Consider the following 22,207-nt stretch of genomic DNA (forward strand, 5'->3'; position numbering starts at 1 on the left):
CTGAATTCCACACAATGTTACCAATAAAAGCGTCTGTTCAACTTACGTTGAAAATGCATTATTCTGCTTTTCACAGCGTATGCCTTTACAGCTTAACCCTTTTGTTTCTTCATAGTAGAAATACAACTGATTTAGGCCATTTGCAAATGCTAGCAACACGAGGCAGTATATGAATAGAAACTTCAGAATGTCCAGGAGCATTCTTCCCAGAGATATCTGCAGAGGCCCCAGGTGAGAATTTGCGGTAAACAGCGAGATCAGGCGCAAGGAACTGAAGATGTTTGCGATGGCAAATAAAGCTTCAGCCACCAGAGTGGGATGCCACATGTCCCAAGATTCTCGTGGATTAAGTGCACTGTACTGGAAAAAAAAAAAGAGAGAGAGAAATAAAGAGAAAATAAAACAAACACACACATATGACTATGCCAAGTTCAGGTCAGAATGTTTTTGCAGGTGATCCGGCACGTGGCCTGTTGTCCTTCGTGATGGTGGCAGCAATAGTCATCTACACAAAAATGAGTTTATTAAAGACATTTATCATTTATAAGCTTTAATCAAAGTGGCCTTCCTGGTCTGTCCTTGTCATTTGTAGTACTTGTTAAAATGTGAATTACATCTGACCTTGACCTTTCTTATTGAACTTTAAAAAAAGAAAAGAAAATGTTACATAGAAAAAAAGCTGATTTTATATGGGGAAAAGACAGCAACGTGATAACAAAGAAAGCTATGTTATAAAGGAAAACTACTAAATTTTGAACAAAACCATCAATGGTTTTACTTACTGTAGTTGACACACTTGCCTAGTCTAGGTGAATGCATGCGGGATACAAATTACATATAAATGAGTGGAAGTACTGGTCCATTGCCCTGGAAATAGTAATGACCAGTATGGGCATAACTGCTGGTGCCTTGTATCTGTTATATCCTAAATGCAGATAAAACCCAACTTGGAAGTCATCCTGAAAGTCAATGAGTTAATTTTTTTATATTTAATATGTAGAACATATGATAATTATTTGAACATTCCTTAATGAGATAAAGTATGGGATTTAAGAGAAATGGTATTTTATTAAACTTTGACAAGAAATTATTTAAAAGGATAATATTTAAAAGGTAAGTTAATTAAAATGCCAGCTTCGAATTATCTTGACACTGAGCTATATAAAAAGCAAAATGCAATTTATCCTTTGTATTACTGAGGTAAATTTATATCCCTTTTTAAAAAAAGATCAAATATGCTCTTTGTAATACTGTGTTACAAAAATCGATAATTAAATCTGTGTAGGAACCAAACAATAAATTGAATTCTCTTCTTCATACACATCCCTAAAAAATATGTCTAGACAACTGGATCTTTCTCCTAATAATCATGTTAGAAAAAACAGTTCTTTTTCTCTCTGAGTCCCGTCAGAGTATCAGACTATGTCCATTGTTTTTATTGTATTTTATACCAAAGACCTTTACAAATGTTAATTAATTCTCTTGAAACTAATAGATAGTATTTTTTTAATCTCCCTGGGGAGGAAATACATCACAAGCTTCTGATTTTTGTTTAACACTCAGACTCTTGCTTGAGTGACAATTTAAAACAATCAAGTTTGAGCTAGAGGGAAATTATTTCCTGTTTTTACATGCTGATAACTGTTCCTGAGCATTGCTAACGTCACCATAAAACAGCTAATCATTGAAGATGCATAAACATTTAAAAACACTATTTTTTATTCATTATAACAAGTATCAAACTGAGGGTTTGCGGTATCAACCACTACCTAATTCTCTTCTCTTGGTCTCCCCGTGTACAAAGCACCTTTTCATTCAAAGACTAAGATCACCTTCACCTTTTTCTCACTTCTCTTGAAAGACATGTTTAGGTAGAGAACATCCCTTCTGCCCCCCATTGATGGCTAATTATATATTTCTCTTTCTCTCTCCACTAAGCTAATACGGTTTAAGACTATATCTCAAAATGTACAAAATACGACACAGTAAGCATTCTTAAGGATGTGACTGTTGGAATTCCTCATAACATTTAACACAATGGTGCAGGCAATGGGCGCCCAAGCAACATTTTCTTCCATTGAGTACATATTGTCCACTGAGGATGGTAGGGACACCTAGTAATAAAGATGCTCGAAGAGATTAACCCACAAAGTGCTGTGGGAATAGAGGAGAGAAAGTGATAAATTCCATCCGGGACTAATGGGGCCGGAAATGAACAGAGATTACATGTTCTTCAATCTTTAAGGGTCCTTTGATATTATCCAATCTCCTGGAGATGCTGTTCCTTGTTCTAGGTTTCACAGGCAGTTGGGGGCAGTGGCATATAAAATCTATCATCACAGGGTGACGTGGTACTTTAGATCGCTTCTTGGCCAACTGTCTCAGCTGGGACTTGTGAAATCAAGAGGAAGGCTTTCCGTTTTACAAATCACGAGATGCTAGATTCTGCCCCAGTATAATTACCCAAGTCTGCTTCAGAGTCTAGCACTTCTGGTAATTGTTGGGAAACAATGCTATGTGAATATGTTCGCATTTATGCATGGTCAGGGCTTCCTGAGCAAAACATTGTGTGGCTGTTAAAAGATGTCTGAATGGCAAATAAGCCTGGGAAGTTAAATATAGAGACATTCTGAGAGATTTGGAAACGTCTCCCCTGGAGCCATCTGCTTAGATTCTAAGGATAATAAAACTAGGGACCTTTGCCTCCCCTGAGAGAATTCGTTCACTTTAGAAAGTTAAGGTCTTTCTTTTTCTCCAGGAGGAAGATGGGCAGCTGGCATGGCTGAACTATGTAAGCTCTGAGGTTCCCATTTTCCCGGTTCCCCTCCTGTGGTACAAACTCCTGTGTGCAAAGGGTACATCTGGTTCTCATCTGTTGCCCTGTGGGGAACTGGAGGATAAAGAACCAATGCGAAGATCGTTATGTAAGTAAATAATTTGTCTGTTCTCTGATCCAGAAACCTCGTCTTCTGTCAGGATTCAATAGAGAGATAAACATTTAGTAATGATCTCTTGATGTCGTTCTTTTAAATTTTGCTTTTTAATTTTTCTCCTGTCCTTCACGTTATACATTTCACTTCGGCTTTTGAATACAGGCATGGTTTTACAGAGCAATTTTTAAAAATTCTTACAAGCTACGGCGTTCTTTGAACTCGAAGAGAAAAATTAATTCTTCAGTTTTAAATGTATTTTCCAAACTCTATTATTAGGAATGAAAAACTTAACTTGAATTTAAAATTTCTCTTTGGCTCTGTTTTCTAAAACTTCTTCACAAAATCTATATTCATTATTTAATCTCTGCACGTTCGCCTCCTGCCATTGGTGATGCCGCTTCTCAGGATCCCTTGCCGGTCCCTCTTTCTCACTTGCTCCTTAAAGACTGACTTTGCTTCACAAGCCTCTCCTCTTCTCATTCTGTCTACTCCCCCTGGAAGTTTTCAGCGATCTCAACTGGCAGTTATGTGCTGATGACGCCCAGTCCTCCAACTCCAGCCCAGACATCTCCCTTTACAGTCATATTTTATATTCTACTGCTTCGTTGACGTGTCCACACAGATATCTCGCAGGCATCTCAAACTCACAGGCCAGCATTGGGACTCATGATCTGTTCCTCCTCAAACTCTCTCTCCGCGTATGTTCTCTGATCTTAGTCAGTGGCAACAAATCACCCAAAGCAGAATTTGAGGTTCTGAGTCTTCACTGATATCCTTGCTGGTTAGAAAAGTTCCTCTGGGCACCTGGGTGGCTCAGTCGGTTAAGCCTCCGCCTCAGGTCATGATCCCAGGGGCCTGGGATGGAGTTCCGCAATGGGCTCCCTGCTCAGCTTCTCCCTCTCTTTCTCTGACAATTAAATAAATAAAACCTTAAAAAAATAAAAGTTCCCCTGTTTCCCACAGAAATTATAATAGCCTCCTAATAGCTCTCCCTGCCCTGGACCTTATTTCTACAATCATCCATTTTCTCCAAAATCATCTTTTAAAAGGGCCAGTCAGACCACCTCAAATCTTGCTTAACGTTCTTCAAGAGCTCTGTGATGTTCTTGAGATGAAATTCCAGTTTTCCAACATGTCACATGAAGCCTCTGGAATGTGGGTCCTGTCTTCTTTTTGCCATTGACCTGCCATTTGTACTCAGTTTGGTACTTAATGCTCTGGCTCAAACCTTTAGTACTGGTCATTCCCCAAATTACTTCACATTCTCACCAGAATTCCTTTCTATGAATATCAGGCCCTTTGTCTAGAATGGATTTAAATTCCAATTATTTTCATTCTTCAGCTGTTAATTGTTCAGTAAATATATGCTGAGTGCTTACTCTGTGTTAGACACATCTTCAGGGCTCACAGTGGTAGGCAAATAAAATACAGTTTATGTCATATGAGCTTATTATAGAGGGAAGAAAACAGACATTAAATAAGAAATGCTCATCTTTCCCTTGACAGGTACTCTTTGACCACAGAGGAGTGGACACTAGGACCCTGTTGACTGGAGCTGGTAGCTTCAGTCATAGAATAATCCTTGAAAGAGAAAGACCAAGTATGTTAATTATACTTGAATTAAAATAATTAATTTTTTTAAAAAGGAAAGAGAAAGATCACGAGCTACTGTATTTATTGAAGTCTTCCTAGGACCATCAATTTTTGTCTTCCTCTTTCTTTCAAGTATTTGTTCTTCAGTAAAATATACCAGAGTACGGTTTTGCTCTAAGCCTTCATTTTTACTCAGATTTTTTTTTTTTAAAGAGGCTCACTTGTTGCAGACCTCTCTAAGAGAATATTCAACCTGGTTAACTGTCAGTTTCCCATGCAGGGAGCGCTGTCTAATGCATTTAGGAAGCGGGCACCTAATAGAGTGTTTTATAGATAATAGGAAGTGAAAAAGCATTCTAGGGCGAAGAATCATAGACATACTCAAAAGCATGGTTGTTGGAAAAGATGAATCATTTGTAGAAATGTGAGTATCTTAACATAGCTGGAATATGGAGAGTTTGGGGCTAGTGATGACTCTGAGTGGAATCGGGCGCCAGGTCAGGAATACCTTAGCAGTAGTGTGAAAGAGGAAGATGAACTGAATCATGGTACCGGCTTATTTATACCTCCATAGTCTCTGATGCAGACTTAGAAAACTCAATCCATCATTAAACATGAGTAAAAAATTAAATTAATACAAAATGAAAATATTTGTCATATGAGAGTAAATAGAAAATGTATATTGGTTTTAATGTTTGACTTATAAGGTGAAAACCTTTCCCCTACTACAAATTGGTTAGCTAATGAAGTAGTGAAAGACAATAAGAAGGCATGGGATTTTCTCCTGTGATAGATAATACTAGCTTAAACAATTAGGATTTATATCTCTATAGAGCTCTATGCCATAAAACTGAAGAATATTTAGAAAACTTTCCCTAATTGGGGGAGTATGTTGCAGTTACAACATTTGTGAAATGGAGACAATATTTACCTCTTGTCTAGCTGATAAGCATAGGAGAATTCAATGAGCTATTTACTCAGAACTATTTGGAAGAATGGTAGTATGAACAATTCCATCATGACTTTTAAAATAAATGTTCTTATCCATAATGATTTTAATTTTTGAAAATATTTATATCACAGAGTGGAACAGGCATAGGAATTTAATCATTACTGCCAAATGACTAGAGATAAATGTAAGAGACAAGTTGTACATATAGAAAAGGACTGGGTAATATTTAGGAGAAAACCAGCCCTAATGAAGATAAAGTAATATTTTATAATTGTGTCTAGGCATCAACAAGCTCTGCATTAACTAATATTTCATACATAGTGAGAAGAGGAAATGGTCAACCAACCTTCCTCAAGGATTAAAAGCAAATGAAAAAAAAAAAGCTTACAATCCATGAGCTGTGAAATGTGCATGAATCGAGGTATTTAAGGAACCACCACAAAGCCTTTCATGAAAGGAGGAGAATGGTGAAGTCACATATACTTTTGTACTGTATTTTCCTGCACAATATAATGCTGTTGCATGGAACGTAAAATTAAAAACAACAACTATTTATATTAAGCTCTACTTATGACATTAGGTGTGTTTGTTAACGTAATCCTCACAAATATTCTATAGGATTTGATTATTAGTGTCATTTTGTACATAAGAAGATTGAGGTATAGATTCAGTAACTTGCTCCAAATCACACAGGTAGGAAGTGATGTAAGTGGCACTCAGGTCAAGTACAGACCAGAGCTCAAACCACGGCCTTAGTTAGAAGGACCCTTTGGTATGTTGTTGCTGTTGTTGTTGTTAAAATCACCTCTAGATGAATGAATTACAAAAGGATAAACCAATTAAGCAAATGCGGCCCTTCTGCCAGACCTATTCTAAACTGTCTCCTCCTGGATAAATCAGTGGACTGACAGGTTTTTTGGTCTGGGTCCATGGCTTGGCCAAAAAGACCTAGGGTTGAAGTTTTGCTCCATTTGTGCACCTTCAGAGTGGAGGCAGAACCTGTACAATCCCACAGAGATCTGAGTTATAACTCCTTGGTAGTCTTGGCTGCCCCACAACAGGCAAACTATTTACCAGGAAGCAGCATCAGGGGATACCATCTACCTCATATTTCATACTTAATAAATCACCTATCTTGTGGCTCTTCCTTCCTAATTTTTGTTTCAAATCCAGCCCTCTATCAGCCTCCCCTATGTTCATTTCTCTACTGCAGGCATTCATTGTCATTTGACTCATTCTCTGCTTAAATCTCATTAATGGCTCTTTTCTACTAATAGAGGAAAACCCACATTCTATAGCAGAATGTGAAAAGTCCTTCCTATCCTCTCCTCACCCTCATTTACTGGACCATTTCCCTTCGATATTGGCCTCCTTTATACACTTGGACTTTTTTGCGCATTGTGTCTTTTCTCTCTGGAATGCTCACGCACATTCATGAACCCAATAGATGCCCACTGGCTCTCTCTTCCAAGACACCTCCAGTAGAGTTTCTTTCCTTCCTTCCTATTACCACAGTCCCTGTTGTAGAGTTTATTGTATGGGAAGGTTTTCACTTATATGCATGTCACTTTCCTCCACCTGACTGTGAACTGCCTAAGACAGGGGATATATCCCAGGCTTCTTCGTATTCTCAGAAAACCGATGAAATCCTGGTTTGTTAGTGTGGTCCCAGAAATTCTCACTGATTCATTCACATAATGGCTGTTTGCCTTATTTATAGCAGAGTCTATTTTTGTACACAAGTATGGCACCTTTTCTGGAAATAATAACTTATAAATTATCTAAAAATTAGCATGAAAAATTAAATGATAAAATAAAAGAAGGTAAGGAAGGTTGAGTCAGCAAGTCAGCCTTAAGACCCCCAAAGTAAGTGTTCTTTTGATTATTATCATCATTCAACAGGTAATAATGTTGAGGCAGACATTAAATAACTTGCCCCAAATCATACAGGTTTCACGTGATAAAAACAAGTTTGAATCCAGAGCTCAAACTTTTTTCAACTAACATAAGGTATAAATGAAGGGGCATAATAAAGACATTTAAAAAGGCAAGTCCAATGGGCTCATAGTATATGAAGAAGGGGGAGGACATAGTAGCAAAAAAGAAGAAAAATTAATAATGCATGCCTATTCTATAACAGGCATTTTAATTATATCAGCTCATTTACTGCTCATACCAACAGCACAAGGTAGAAATTATTAGTCTCCTTATTTTATAGAAGAGGCACAGAGAGGCAGAGAAACAGGTCAAGTTCACATAACTAGTAAGTGCTGGAGGAAAAACGCGAGCCCAGAAAACACTACCCATTAAACTCCTCCCCTGAAACTCCAGTTTAGTCACACCAACTGATCATTCAGAAAGAACATTCCACACTTAACATTTACAGTCATAGCTGAAATCCTATGACCACAGTGCGTAAACAAACTGTATTTCTTGAGATTCCATGTTGTTTACATCATTGTCATCTGAGGTAATTTCTGTGCACTTTCCATCCCCTCTTTACCCCTTTACCCCCTCTTCATCACATGGGGTGGGTGAGTTGAATTTTAAGCATAATTTTTTCCTTGGTGTAGTATAAGGGGCAATGTTTACATTTTCACATTAAAACTGATGGCGCACATGACGAATTTACAACTTTTTAAGAAAATTCAAATGCCGTATCTAAAACTGAGACCAAAAAATCCACAAGTATTCATTAATGTATGTGATTGTTCCCACTACATGCCAGAGTTCTTATATATTAAAATGTATATGTACTATGTGTAAACACCATATAAATGTAATATATAAAAATATTCTGTATCTTAGTATAAACATTGCATATAAAAATACATGAGAGAAGTTCTTTTTGGACCAGTCTGTACTTCTCTTAGCTGTTGAACAGAATTGTACAGTCCAGTATCATTCGATGTGTCTTCCTTACATCAGCTACACCAGTATCCCCTGATGGATTTACTACAAATGCAAATTTAGGATCCTCCCTGGTACTCCTAATTTAGAATTTCTGCAGATGGAGAAAAGGAATCTGTGTTTTAGCAAGCTTTCCAGGTGATTCTTTTGCACCTGAAAGTTTGAGAACTGCTATAGTCCCATAACACCAGAATTTTATATTGGTATATATTTGTTATATATATTTGTATGGGACCACAAAAATGCAGATATATTACTTTTTCACTGACAGATGGCCAAAACAACTTTATAGATATACTTAAGGATTACAAAGAAAATAGGAATTGGACAGATACGCACTTAACAACAGACTGCCCACCTCCTACACAGATGCATAACCTCTTTGGTTAAGACAGTTTCTTCTGCCCTGTTAAGGTCGTCAAGGACATTAACCTCAATGCAGGTAGGAAAAGTTACCAAATTATCATTCTATTCTTAAAATATAGCTTGCTTTCCATGAAACTGGTAGGCAATAATCTTTTCTAATGTTTTGGTGAGTGCTGGCAACACTTTAACAAATTCTAGAAAATATGGCCTTTCCGACTTTGGGCGTTTTTGACCCAGACAGAGCTGAACACGGCACTAAGAAACTCAGGCTGCTATTTGAAGAACTAGATGAAATGAACATGAGTTCACCTACATGTTAGCATTTTCTAGATCAGATCACTAAATTGCATGAATCATTCTTATAAAGCCCAGTTAGACACTCTTTATTTTTTACTAATACACCAATCATTTTGACAGAATTTTTTTTTTAAAGGAGAGAAAAGGAAAGAAGGAAAAAGAAAGGCAGGAAAGAGATAATACTTTGGTTTGAAAAATAGCCCCCAAAGTACAAAATAATCCCGATTATCATTGCAGAACAAAAATGTTTTACATAAATTCTGTGGTTTGGAAAAGACTGATATTGTCCAAAATCTGGGGGAGTGATGGGTGTATGAGATTTCAGGCACTGTCATGTTGAATGGGATTAGAGAAAGAAATTATATTCTGCTCTAATTGTAGCAAACTATATTAGTTTGAGCTGAAATAATTTCAGTGCTTTGAAAGAGTAATATTTTGATCTGTCTAGGTAATGTTATCGGTTAGTTATACCTGATAAAAATAGATTTTGGGTGCCAAAATTTATAATAATCTTTTATTATGTTATGTTAGTCACCATACAGTACATCCTTAGTTTCTGATGTAGTGTTCCATGATTCATTGTTTGCGTATAACACCCAGTGCCAAAATTTAAGCAGTGTTTAAGGTACAATTTCATTAGAAATGAAAAGGATTAGAAGTGAGAGCAGCTACTGTGAGTAATTTCGAGGCATCATTCAATTTAGATGCAACAAAATTGGGTGACAACTTCAAATTGTGAAATTTGTTTTATGACTATAAATTGGGTATTATCTATGTATTTTATACCCATCTATCAATAAAGTCATGAAGAGGTGACTATCACATGTACATAATGCTCTAGGTAACATTATTAGTAAAATTAATAGCAATCAAAAGTGTATCAACATTTATCAGAACTTATGCTTTACCAACAATATAAGCAATAGTTACCTTTACAAATGCAACAATTTTCAAAGAGATTGTTGCCAAATACAGGGAATTCATCACAAAATCCATTAGATTCCACCAATCATGGATGTAATCTTGAAGTCCACCATCCCACATTTGTTTAATTTCTCCCCATATAAAACCTGCAATTACAGAAAGATTCATCGTAAGTGTGATTTTCAATCAAATTACTAAAAACAGAGATATGCAACTTAAAAATTATAGAATCTCGGAGCTGCAAGAGACTATATTGTTTCACTACATGAAACATCTATTTCTAAAAACAGTAATATTCAGTCTCAGCCAGACTTTAAAACTTACAGGACACTGAGCTAATTGTAGAGAATGCTCTTAGGGCAGTTTCCCTTTCTTTTATTCATTTGATACATTCATAAGAAGGTGCAATTTTTTTGAATCAACTGTAATTTCTCTGTAACTATTTATTTTTCTCATGGAAAATATGGTAACACTTACTTATAAACAAATACTCCAGGGTTGAGATGACTCAAAAATTCATGAAAAAACAGTGTGTCTGGTGAACATAACTATATAATTCCATCAAGCAGGATACATTGTTTTGCTTTGTAAGCAATTAGCAACTTCAGGGATCTGATTTCAGTTCTGGGCACAAAACGGTTATAGCATGCATGATGTTTCATACGAAGACCTTATATCTAGCAACAGCTTTGAAACTACATCCAGAGAAAATAAATATCCCTTTCCTTTATAATGGTCATATTTTTAATAGGAAATGTTTTAATTTTCAAATTCTAGGAAGTTCTTATAAAGTATCACTATGTATCATTCTATTTCCATAATCTTATTAAAATTTATAAATCTAATTTTTGGGCCCAATGATGAAACAGAGAGATGTCAAAGGGTGTAGAATCAGGAAATATTAAAAGGATAAATATGATTTCATAACTATGTTAATATAAGCAAATAAGACGACTCTATTAAGATAATAATAGTCTGGAATATCGAATGTGTAGCACAGTGTTTCACATCTGTCTTGCTTTAGTGCAAGAAAAAATCAGATTAACTACAAAATCATAACTTCTCATGAACCTGTCAAAGAGATGGGAAAGCAAAGAGCCTATACTTTTAAGGAAAGCAGGATCCTCCAAAGAGAGCCTCAGGCTGAACATAGCTCACGCGTGGCAGAGTGCAGGCGTTAAGAGACAAACGCATCATATAAGAGAGTATGAAGATTCCAGAAAAACTATTAAACAAATTTCTTTTTTTTTTTTAAAGATTTTATTTATTTATTCGACAGCGATAGAGACAGCCAGCGAGAGAGGGAACACAAGCAGGGGGAGTGGGAGAGGAAGAAGCAGGCTCATAGTGAAGGAGCCTGATGTGGGGCTCGATCCCAGAACTCCAGGATCACGCCCTGAGCCGAAGGCAGACGCTTAACCGCTGTGCCACCCAGGCGCCCCTATTAAACAAATTTCTAAAGGCTGAGTCTGAACTAGCACAAGAAGATAGAAGCCCTGGGACACAGACCCGAGGGGAGTTTCCAGCTCCTTGCATGCTCTTTTGCATGGAGTACTCCTCTTCCTTAAGGAGCACAACACATGAGCCCTATGGGAAAAGCAGGAAACAGTCCTGGGCCAAGGGTTTACACCAGTATCATCTGAAGTTTCCTGCCACGAGGGGAAGGTCAGGAAATTCTGCACATGACCTGCCAAGTGTCACTGCCGTAAGTAGTAAGGTATGGAGCCCTGAGAACCTCCATCCCTAATGCCCAGGTATCGTCCTACCAAAGTCTGACCCTAGACCAGGACAACAAAGGATCTGCCTGTTTCACATCACCAGGTAGCAATCAGAAGCTGACCGCCCCTGGAGGAGTGGCAAGAGCATGGAGAGAGAACCCCTCTGAGGCACAGGTGCACAGAGGAGGCCAAAAGATGTGGGTGGAGCAGGAATTCTGAGAATAACACTCTTGCCTACTTGTCTCAGTCAGTCGAGGCCACTCTAGCAAAGTATCACAGAGTGGGTGTCTTAGGACTACAGAACTTGATTTCTCATAGTTCCGAAGGCTGCAAGTTTGTGATCACAGTATCAGCACGGTCAAGCTCTGGTGAGACCCCTTTTCCATGTTGTAGATACTGACTTCTTTTTCTATCCTCACATGGCAGAAAGAGAGCAACTAGCTCTCTGGCCTCTTTGTATAAGGGCATTGACCTCATTCATGAGGGCTTTGCCCTCATGACCTAAATTGCCTCCCAAAGGCCCCACCTCCAAATGCCATCACATTGGGGTTAAGGTTTCAATATATGAATTCGGAGGGGGCACAGGCATGCAGTCCATACATCACCCGAAGCAGAGTATACGGTGCTGTGAAACTGATTGTAGCAATGAAACTCAAATCGGGCTCAGCTCCTGACTATATTGCCCCAAATTCCTGCATGATGTTCTCGTGGAAGAAAATGGCACGTCCATTTTCAGGCATCAGTGCTATGTACTTCTGTCTGGCCTTCTGCACAGGCAGAATAAATACTGTCTCCAAATACACACCTGGATACTTTAGATTCAAAATGTTTTTAAAAGATAAAGAGAAAATATTGAAGGCATCAGGGGTGGGGGTGGGGTGAAAATAAAAGACATTGCATTCAAAGGAAGAAATCGAAGACTGACATCAAACTTGTTGTCTGAAACCACGTAACACGGGTGACATTATTACAGTGCCGAAAGAAAAAAAAAATAAAAGTTTACCCAGAACTCTATCCACAGCACAAATAGCCCTAATAAATGAGGGTGATTGAAAGACATTTTCTCAAACACTCGATTTGTTGCCGTGAGAACTATGCTGCAAGAATTGAAGATTCTTTTCATCAAGAGATGAAAACCTATGTCCAGGGATGGTTAAAAAGAAAATAGATGTAGGGGCGCCTGGGTAGCGCAGTCGTTAAGTGTCTGCCTTCGGCTCAGGGCGTGATCCCGGTGTTCCGGGATCGAGTCCCACATCGGGCTCCTCCCCTGCTTCTTCCTCTCCCACTCCCCCTGCTTGTGTTCCCTCTCTCACTGGCTGTCTCTCTCTCTGTCACATAAATAAATAAAATCTAGAAAAAAAAAGAAAATAGATGTAAAAGATATTTTTTCTTTTTGAATCGCTCTAACAGGTAACTGACTGCCTAAGGCAAAAACAGTAGCAGAGTATTGTGGTTGATGACATATATAACATGGAAAAGTGAAATGACAACATTAGCACAGACGCTGATAAAGAGGAACTAGGAACATAATATCATAAAGTTCTTACGCTACATGTAAAAATAAATATTGTTTGAAGTTAGACTGTGACAAATTAAAATTTTATATTGTAAACCCTAGGGCATTCTCTTAAAATATTTTTAAATGTAGGGGTGCCTGGGTGGCCCACTCGATTGAACATCTGACTCTTGATCTCAGCTCAGGTCTTGGTGTCAGGATTATGAGTTCAAGCCCCGCTTTGGGCTCCATGCTAGATGGAGAGCCTACTTAAAATACACACACACACACACACACACACACGTATACATGTATACACACACACATACATGCATACACACATATACATGTATACACACACATATACATGTATATACACACATATACATGTATATACACACACACACATACACACACATATGGATATATACATATTTAAATATATAAAGAGCCAGAAATATAAGTAAACATGAAATTATGAGCAATACTCAATGTGATAACAGGCAGAAAAAAGGGGCAAGTGCAACAAAGAACAGACAGAGCCAATAGGAAAAACAATAGTAATGGGGTAGATTTCAAATCCACCAGTATTAATAATTACATCGAATGAAATGTATGCTCTTGAAAAAATGTATGGTCTAAACACACCAATTCAAAAACAGAGATAGTCGTATATAAAAATGCAAAACAAAACTATATTACAATTCATCGACAGGTTAAAAATAAAGGAATAATAAAGACACTGTGAACACTAATCAAAAGAAAGCTAAAAAAAAGGAAGTTAGATTGGCTATATTAATATAACTAGATATATTTCAAAAGAAAGAGTGTTACCAGGTAGGTAGAAGGATATGACTTAACATAAGGATGAAAAGGCCAATATAAGAATGCAGCCAACAACATAACCGTATAATGCAAGATGCCATGATTAAAATTGAAACAACAAAGAGAGAAAGGTGCAGATATAGTTAGATGGAGACCTTAGTATTCCTCTCTGTGGAACCCATAGGCAGAAGTGCGGTAGGAATACAGAAATCCTGAAACACATCATCAACGACCTGGCAATGGCAGAACACAACTTTTTTTCAAGTGCTTGCATGTGTAGTATTCACCAAGACAGACAGTATCATGGGCTATAAAACGAACCTTAACATATTTATACAAGTGGAAATCATACAAAATGTGTTCTATGACAACATAATAAACAACAAATCAATAATGAACTGTATTTGGAAAATCCCCAAATATTTTGTAATTAAACAACATACTTCTAATAACACTTGGTCAAAGAGGAATTTGCACAATAATTAGAAAATATTTTGAAAGGACTGAAAATGAAATAAACCCCCCAAAAATCTCTGATGCAGCTAACATAGTGCTTAGAGTGAAATCTATAGGTTTAAAGACTTTATTAGAAAAGAAGAAAAGTTTCAGTGATCTCAGCTTCAACTATGACACTATGAAAAGAAAAGCAAACATGTTAAGCCCAAAACAAGCAGAAGAAAGTAAAAGAGATAAAACCAGAAGGCAATAAATTTTAAAACATAAGCCTTGAAAAAAATTCAGGAAAACAGAATCTAGTTCTCTGAAATGATCGGTACAACTGATAAAACTCTAGCCAGCACGGTCAAGAAAAAAAGAGAGAAGAAATACATGATCAATCAGAAGTGGAAGGAGGGGCATCAATACAGATCTTAATGACATTATAAAGACAACACGTGAATAAAATGAACAACTTGATACCCACAAATTTCACAGTTTAAATGAATTGAACATTTTCCCTGAAAGACACTAACTTCTAATCTCACTCAAGAGTACACGGTAACCTGAATTGTCCTATATTTAAAGTATTGTGAATTCATAGTTAAAAACCTTCCACCAAAGAAAACTTCAGGTCCAGTCGCCTCATGGTGAATTCTGCCAAACATTTAAGGAAGACATAATGCCAGTGCTAAAAACACAAGCAACAAACAGCTTAGAAAATGCAAGGGGAAGAAACATCCAAGAGGCAAGCAAATGTTATTCTGATAAAAAGTCTGACAAAATAATACAATCAAAGAAAACTACACACTAATAACTTTTATGAATATGCACCAAAATCCTCAATAAATATAGTAAAATAAATAGAGCAGTATATAAAGTTGCATAACTGTTTTTCCCAGGAATGCTAGACTGTTTCAACATTTAAGAACCAATCAATGTGATTTATGCCATCCACAGTCTATTGGGGAAAAGAGATCTCAATAGATGCAGTAAATGCATTTGACAAAATTCAACATCCATTCATAATAAAAACTTTGGGCAAAGTATGAATAGAAGGGTGATTTCTTGATTTGATAAAGGACATCTATAAAAATAGACAATTATCATGCTTATTTTGCAGAAGGCCAGAGAATAAATAAGTTAGGCTTTGCAGTAAATGAATGGGTGTGGCTGTGTTACAATAAAACTATTTATAAAAGCTGTCAGGTGGTGCCTGGATGGCGCAGTCGGTTGGTTAGGCATCCGACTCTTGATTTTGGTTCAGGTCATGATCTCGGTCAGGGTCCTGGGATCCAGGGCATGGGGCTCAGGCTCAGCCTGAGGAGGAGTCTGCTTGGGTTTTCTCTCCCTCTGCCCCTCCCCTTGCTTGCGTGAGCTCACTCTCTCTCTTTCAAATAAACATAAATTAAAAAAAAACAAAAACAGTCAAAGGGTCATATTTTCCTGCTGGGTCATAGTTTTCAGCCCTTGTCTAGTATCTTGATTGTGATGGTAGTATGTGATTGTGTGTGTTTGTCAATGTTTTATAACTCTGTGCCCTGAAAAAAAAAGAAAGTAATGCTGCAACTTGAAGGCAGCAAAAATGATGAGAGATTGATGGTGACAGGAAATAGGGATAGATTAAAAATAAAGAAATGTATAAATATATATCGTAAATATAATAAAATTTCAATTGTGATATATTGCTGACAAGGATGTTTGAAAATTGCCATAAAACTTCGGAAGAAATAAAAGTGAATTAGACTTAATAGTCTATCATCATTTAGTGAAAACTAGAAATGGTTATTTATTTTCATTCTAAAAGTGTTTTTTTTTAAATTTTAAGTTAGATTTAAATTAATAACTTGGTAAGGACTGACATCAGTTGAACTGATTTTAGTGTGCATTTTTTAACAGTTTTTATGTAAGTTCCAGCTAGTTAACATACTGTAATATTAGTTTCAGGTATACAATATAGTGATTCAACACTTCCATGCATCACCCAGTGCTCATCACGACAAGTGCCCTCCTTAATCCCCATCACCCGTTTCACCCATCCCCCCACCCACCTCCTCTCTGGTAGCCATGTTTGTTCTCTATGGTTAAGAGACTGTTCTAACTTCAGACTCTTAACTATAATGTGAATTTTAAAGTCGGCTGTAGACCATTGCTTTGTTCTGAATGTGGTGTTTATCTCCTGGCTTCCCCTTTGAGGTTTCTTTCAGAACGAAGTCTCTCTTGAGAGCTCAGATAAGATAGGGGCATAACTGGGGAGGTGAGGATCACTGCCTCCATATTGAAGAAAGGAATGTAACAGACCTGAGTAGGATATGATCCTTGCTCTGTCTGATTCTAGAGCTTGTGGGAAACTTACAATTTATATTATCCAATGAGGAAAAGCGTTAGGTATGCTGGAACCCCCCTCCTCCCCTCATGTGTGGTGATTTTTCGCAATGAGCCTGGGGACACTCTCAGAAGCCCGCACATAACCACAATCTACACAAGAAGACTAAGGCCAAAAGAGGCAGCGTAACTAGAGCTCCACCACCAGTTAAGAAAGAAAGCCGATCTCAAGCTCCTTACGCAGTGCTCTTAAACAATATTTTCTTATTTCTGAGATGTCACAATGTGGCTCGTTTGTTTTGTTTTGTTTGAAACTTCGCCAGTTCCCGGAGATGAGTAGCTGTGTGCACTGCAATCATTAACTGAACAAATGCATTTCAAGTGGATTTGCACCAGAGATAAGGATTTGACTCTATCAGGTGAGTGAGGTGCTAGGCTTAGCTCAACTGGTAATCAGCTTTGTAACCTTAGACAATAGTGTCCTAGTGTTCATTACCTCATTTCAAAGGAAGACAGGTTTGGCTTATACACAGAATTCTATATATAGAATCAACAATCATGCAAATCATACCAGCTACCCCAACGGAATGAATAGCCGGGCATTACTTCTTCCTGTTTGGATTATCAAATTTTACTAAAATCAGTCATCACAATAGCTTCCAAGAAATATTAGAAACTGTTTAGTACCAGAGGACACAGACTTCCTTTGGTCTGACCCCAAAAGCACAAATTGGAACTTTAATATGAAAATTACAGAGAGAAACCTCCTTGCCCAATGTGAGGGAGAATTCTCTGGCAATCAGCTATTCCAAAACTGGAATGGATCACCCTGTGGGGTCAAGATTCCAATGCACAGCCTGGAATGTTTTCCATCACTCAGACTCCAGAGAAATTCTAGAAGTAGGTGCAAACCTGTTCCATCTGATCTCTAAAGGGCATTCTAATTCTATGAATTCGTTATTCTGTTGTTTTCAAATCTGTGTGTATTATAAAATGAAATGTATTTTAAATACCTGCTAACTAGCCAGTGTTTATATCTTATTTCCCTTTATTGATAAATTGTTAGCTCTCTCCTCGCTTCTCCCAAGCTGGAAAGCCAAATGTAATTATTAACAGTCACCAAAATGGGTAACTTCAAATATTTTATGGATAATCATATAAGGGAATAAAGAAACTATGAGAAAACAGTTATAAATAACTAGTTAGGAGCTCAGTACAAAGACATTTTAACCTGGAGTTTTTTAATATCTGAGCAGACTCTGTTGCTATTAGATGGGTTCAAGAAAATGGCACTTTCATTGGAAGCTTGGGCTAGATGACCTCTAAGGTTTTCTAAGAAGGGAAACAGTAAACACAATTCAGAGATATTACAGTTCCTTTGGCGTTCAAAGAGTAGACATTAAATCTGACGTTCTGGATCACACAAAACAATTCTTTCACTTCTGACCTTCGTAAGTCACAGACAGAGAGAGAGACAGCCAGCAAGAGAGGGAACACAAGCAGGGGGAGTGGGAGAGGAAGAAGCAGGCTCCCAGTGGAGGAGCCGATGTGGGGCTCGATCCCAGGACCCTGGGATCACACCCTGAGCCAAAGGCAGATGTTCAACGACTGAGCCACCCAAGCGCCCCATGCACCATCATTTATTACCCTGAGCTGTAAACAAGACCGTCAGTCAGTGCTGGTTGGCTACTGGGGTTTGGGATCTTGTGTTTTTAGAGCACCAGAATGGACTAGAGCTTCATAGAGCTCTAGTCACCACATACGGGTTTGAGAACTATTGATTTCTATTTCTTATGAGCACGTTAGTGAAATACCAAGTTTCCTCTGCTCTGGCGACATTCACTGAAATTTTTGAAGAAACCAGCCTTTAGAAAAGCTAGAGGGTGCTATTAACTGGCTGAAATATGCATCCAGATCAACCGTTTGTGGTAACTAGTCTGAAGAGAACAAAGCTTCAGGGAGCTTCTGTCACAAAATGTTTGTCCTGTTCCCACAATGGGAACATTTCAAAATTGCTTTCTGCTGTTTATAAACAGATGACATGATTTCTCAGAGTCACGGTGGAGGTCTAACTACCAGCCTGGATGTCAAGACTGTGGGGACCAGCAAAGGAAAGATCACAGTGCAAATGAGTCAGAGAACTTCCTTTGAAAGATATTTGTGGATGCCTGGAAGTTTTTAGTATTTTTTTCCCTACCTTTCCCGTAACAGTTTTCGTCAGGGCTATTTGAGTGTCCGATTATGTCGTATCATGTGAAGCTGGCTGTGAAGATAAGATGAGGTAGGCAGACCTCAGCCACCACATTTAACAGCCCCCATTTCAGGTGAGAAGTGTGTGAACAGCCCTCTTGTCTTGTTCTTTCTTGCTGTCGGTATTTACACAAAGGATAAATAACCCCAAACAAAAAGCGAGTCCCCTTTTCACCTCGGGCAACCTCCAAGGGCTTGTTATGGCAGCCCAAGAGCCAGTCAAGGGATCTGACCTCGGAAATCTCTTAATAGAACACTGAGTTCTATGCTATGGCACTAAATCAATGTACATAAAAAGAAAAAAAAGAATTCCTCCCTGCTAGAGGTGCCCCACCCCCACCAAATCAGGGAACAATAAAGTGGTTTCTAGTGAAAATTTTGCTTTTGCTTAGAAGAATCTAGATGTAGTTATTTTACTCAGTAGAGACTCAAATTCTGCTAGACCCCAAAAAGGTGCCGAGTTAAGGGGAGCTTCTGTCCTGTTTCAGTGTTATACTGAAACCCCAAACAGGGATAAAGATGAGCCCCCACTACCTAATCTGAAGAGAGCTTACAGAAAATCGTAGCCACACCCTTCCCTGTAGAGCTTATAAAGAGGCAGTAGGACCACATCTGTTAACTAACCACCTGGCGCTTCAACCCCAAGGTCCATCTTGAAAGAACACTTGGAATAAGTGGCAAGAGAGCCATGAAGTCAGGGCCATCCAGTTTTTGCACTAATCACGAATACCAGACTGAGAGACGAAGGTGAAAGCTCACCAGCACTACCCCCTTCCTAAATCAAGAGAGGAAGACTCTGGGAAAAATCCCTCATAAATTTTGGGGATTTCTATAAGGAAAAATTGGCATCTCAAACCCTGCCGGAGTTTCTGCTCAGGCAATTGGCCTGCTCGTCTCTCCCTGGGTCTAGCTCGTCAGGGACAATAGACAAACAGTGTGTTTTGGCAGTAGGGTAGCTGGCAGCAGCCTGACCCCCTGCCATGAGATGTGGCAAGGTTTTGTGATGCCCTGTGGAGTGAGTGCTTATCACAGGAAGAAGCTGACCTTTCACAACTGTGCTCTCCTGTCCTTGCCAGCGTCACAGGACCCCAAAAGGAGGCAACTGCTGGCTACAAGAGTTGAGGGACAGATGTCAGGCAGAGAACTACGCAGTGTGCATCCAGAGAGCTACGCAGTGTGGAGGGCCTTCTAAAGAACACTCATGCAGCCATCAAGAGAGTCATGAGTCACGGCCTGTCACACTGGCTACACTGTATTAGTCAGAAAGGCACACAACCAACAGGGAAGAGCTGTGACCGGGGTTCCAGTGAAGTCATGAAGACTTGCAACTTTTCTTGTCACCACTCTTCCCTGCAGCCACCAAGAAGGGGAACAGCCACCCTTGGGCTGTTTGTGTCCTTCTTTCCATTCCACTGTTGGGGTTTAAGGATAAGCAAACGATGGACAATTCCAGGTCCCCTGAGCCATGGGCCAGGCCTTTGCCAGGAAGAGGAAAGTTTTAAGTGGATGATAAGACTCAAGTTTTAAACTGAACTGGGACTACTTTTTAATAACTCAAAGTTTCAGGAATTTGATATCCACTAGACATATCATCAATGTACAGGAAAAGGAAATTTGGTGTAGGGCGCTTGGAGAGAGTGATCAGAAGTAAAACCATTTCGTGTTTAGATTTTAATGAGTTGAGACTCCTTAATAAAGCTTTTACATGAATACATTTTGCTTCCAGAATTGTTTCTCAATATTTAATGTTTAAAGACCTCTGAAATATCTGAACTAATCAACCAAGGGGAGAATTCAAAATCTAAATTTTTTGTAGAAATTCACAGTGATTATGATTTTAGTCAGCTGACCACACTTCAAGAAACACTGACTTAAAGGGACAATGAGACATGTAAAAGAATGAAACTGGATAACTTTCTTACCCCATACACAAAAATAAACAGTATGGATTAAGGACTTATATGTGAGACCTAAACCGTAAAAATCCTAGAAGAGAGCATAGGCATTAATTTCTCTGACATCAAACATAACATCTTTCTAGACATGTCTCCTGAGGCAAAGGAAACAAAAGCAAAAATAAACTATTGGAACTGCATCAAAATAAAAAGCTTCTGCCCAGCAGAGGAAACAATCAACAAAACTAAAGACAACCTGTTGAATGGAAGAAGATATTTGCAAGTGAGATATTTGATAAAGGGATAGTATCCAAAATATATAAAGAACTTATACAGCTCAACACCCCAAAAACAAATAATCCAGTTAAAATTTTTGGGCAGGAGACAGGAACAGTCATTTCTCTGAAGAAGACATCCAGATGGCCAACAGACACACGAAAAGATGCTTAACATCACTCCTCACCAGGGAAATGCAGGTCAAAAGCACAATGAGATATCACCTCACACCTGTCAGAATGGCTAAAATCAAAAACAGAAGAAATAACAGGTGTTGGCAAAAATGTAGAGAAAAAGGAAACTTTGTGCACTGTTGGTGGGAATGCAAACTGGTGCAGCCACTGTGGAAAACAGTGTGGAGATTCCTCAAAAAATTAAATATAGGATTGCCATATGATCCAGTAATTCCACTACTGGGTATTTTCCCAGAGAGTATGAAAACACTAATTCGAAAGGCTACATGTACCCCTATGTTTATGGCAGCACTATTTGCAGTAGCCATATTATGGAAACAGCCCAAGCATCCATGGATAGATGAATGGATAAAGAAGATGTGCTGTGTGTGTGCACGTGCACGTGTGTGCATATGATGGAATATTACTCAGCCATCAAAAATGAAATCTTGCCTTTTGTAACAACATGGATGGATCTAGAGAGTATAATGCTAAGCAAAAAAGTTACTCAGAAAAAGACAAATACCTTATGATTTTACTCATATGTGGAAATTAAGAAACAAAACAAATGAGCAAAGAAGTCTTCAATTCTTGGGCTGTTTTTGCCTCCTCAAATCTGACTCCTCAAATTGCGGGGGCAGTATTTATGGAGGAAAAAGTTTCTAGCTCTGGAATTACACAACTGAAGTATGAATCAAGTGTCTAGCATTCGTTAGCTCCTGATCCTGGGCAAGTGATTTAACTTCTCTAAGCCTATTTCCTCTCTATGAAATGAGATATAAACAACATTTATTATGATTCAGTGAAGTGGAGTTACTATGAAGTTCAGCTGAAGAAACA

At 38.2% G+C, this 22,207-nt stretch overlaps 1 protein-coding gene across 6 annotated transcripts in view; it reads right to left on the bottom strand.

Annotated features, from left to right (window-relative positions):
- Nucleotides 1-22,207, bottom strand: part of TRPC4 (transient receptor potential cation channel subfamily C member 4) — a 143,023-nt gene that overhangs the window by 26,482 nt on the left and 94,334 nt on the right. For all 6 annotated transcript variants that reach the window (XM_008692264.1, XM_008692262.1, XM_008692261.1 and 3 more), the window contains 2 exons: nucleotides 9,982-10,121; nucleotides 47-360 (listed from right to left, as the gene is read on the bottom strand). In XM_008692264.1, coding sequence (XP_008690486.1) covers nucleotides 47-360; nucleotides 9,982-10,121 — 454 coding nt within the window. The remainder of the gene's footprint in view (nucleotides 1-46; nucleotides 361-9,981; nucleotides 10,122-22,207) is intronic.

The sequence above is a fragment of the Ursus maritimus genome, unplaced genomic scaffold, assembly GCF_017311325.1.
Source record: "Ursus maritimus isolate PB19 unplaced genomic scaffold, ASM1731132v1 scaffold_10, whole genome shotgun sequence".
Lineage (NCBI taxonomy): Eukaryota > Metazoa > Chordata > Mammalia > Carnivora > Ursidae > Ursus > Ursus maritimus.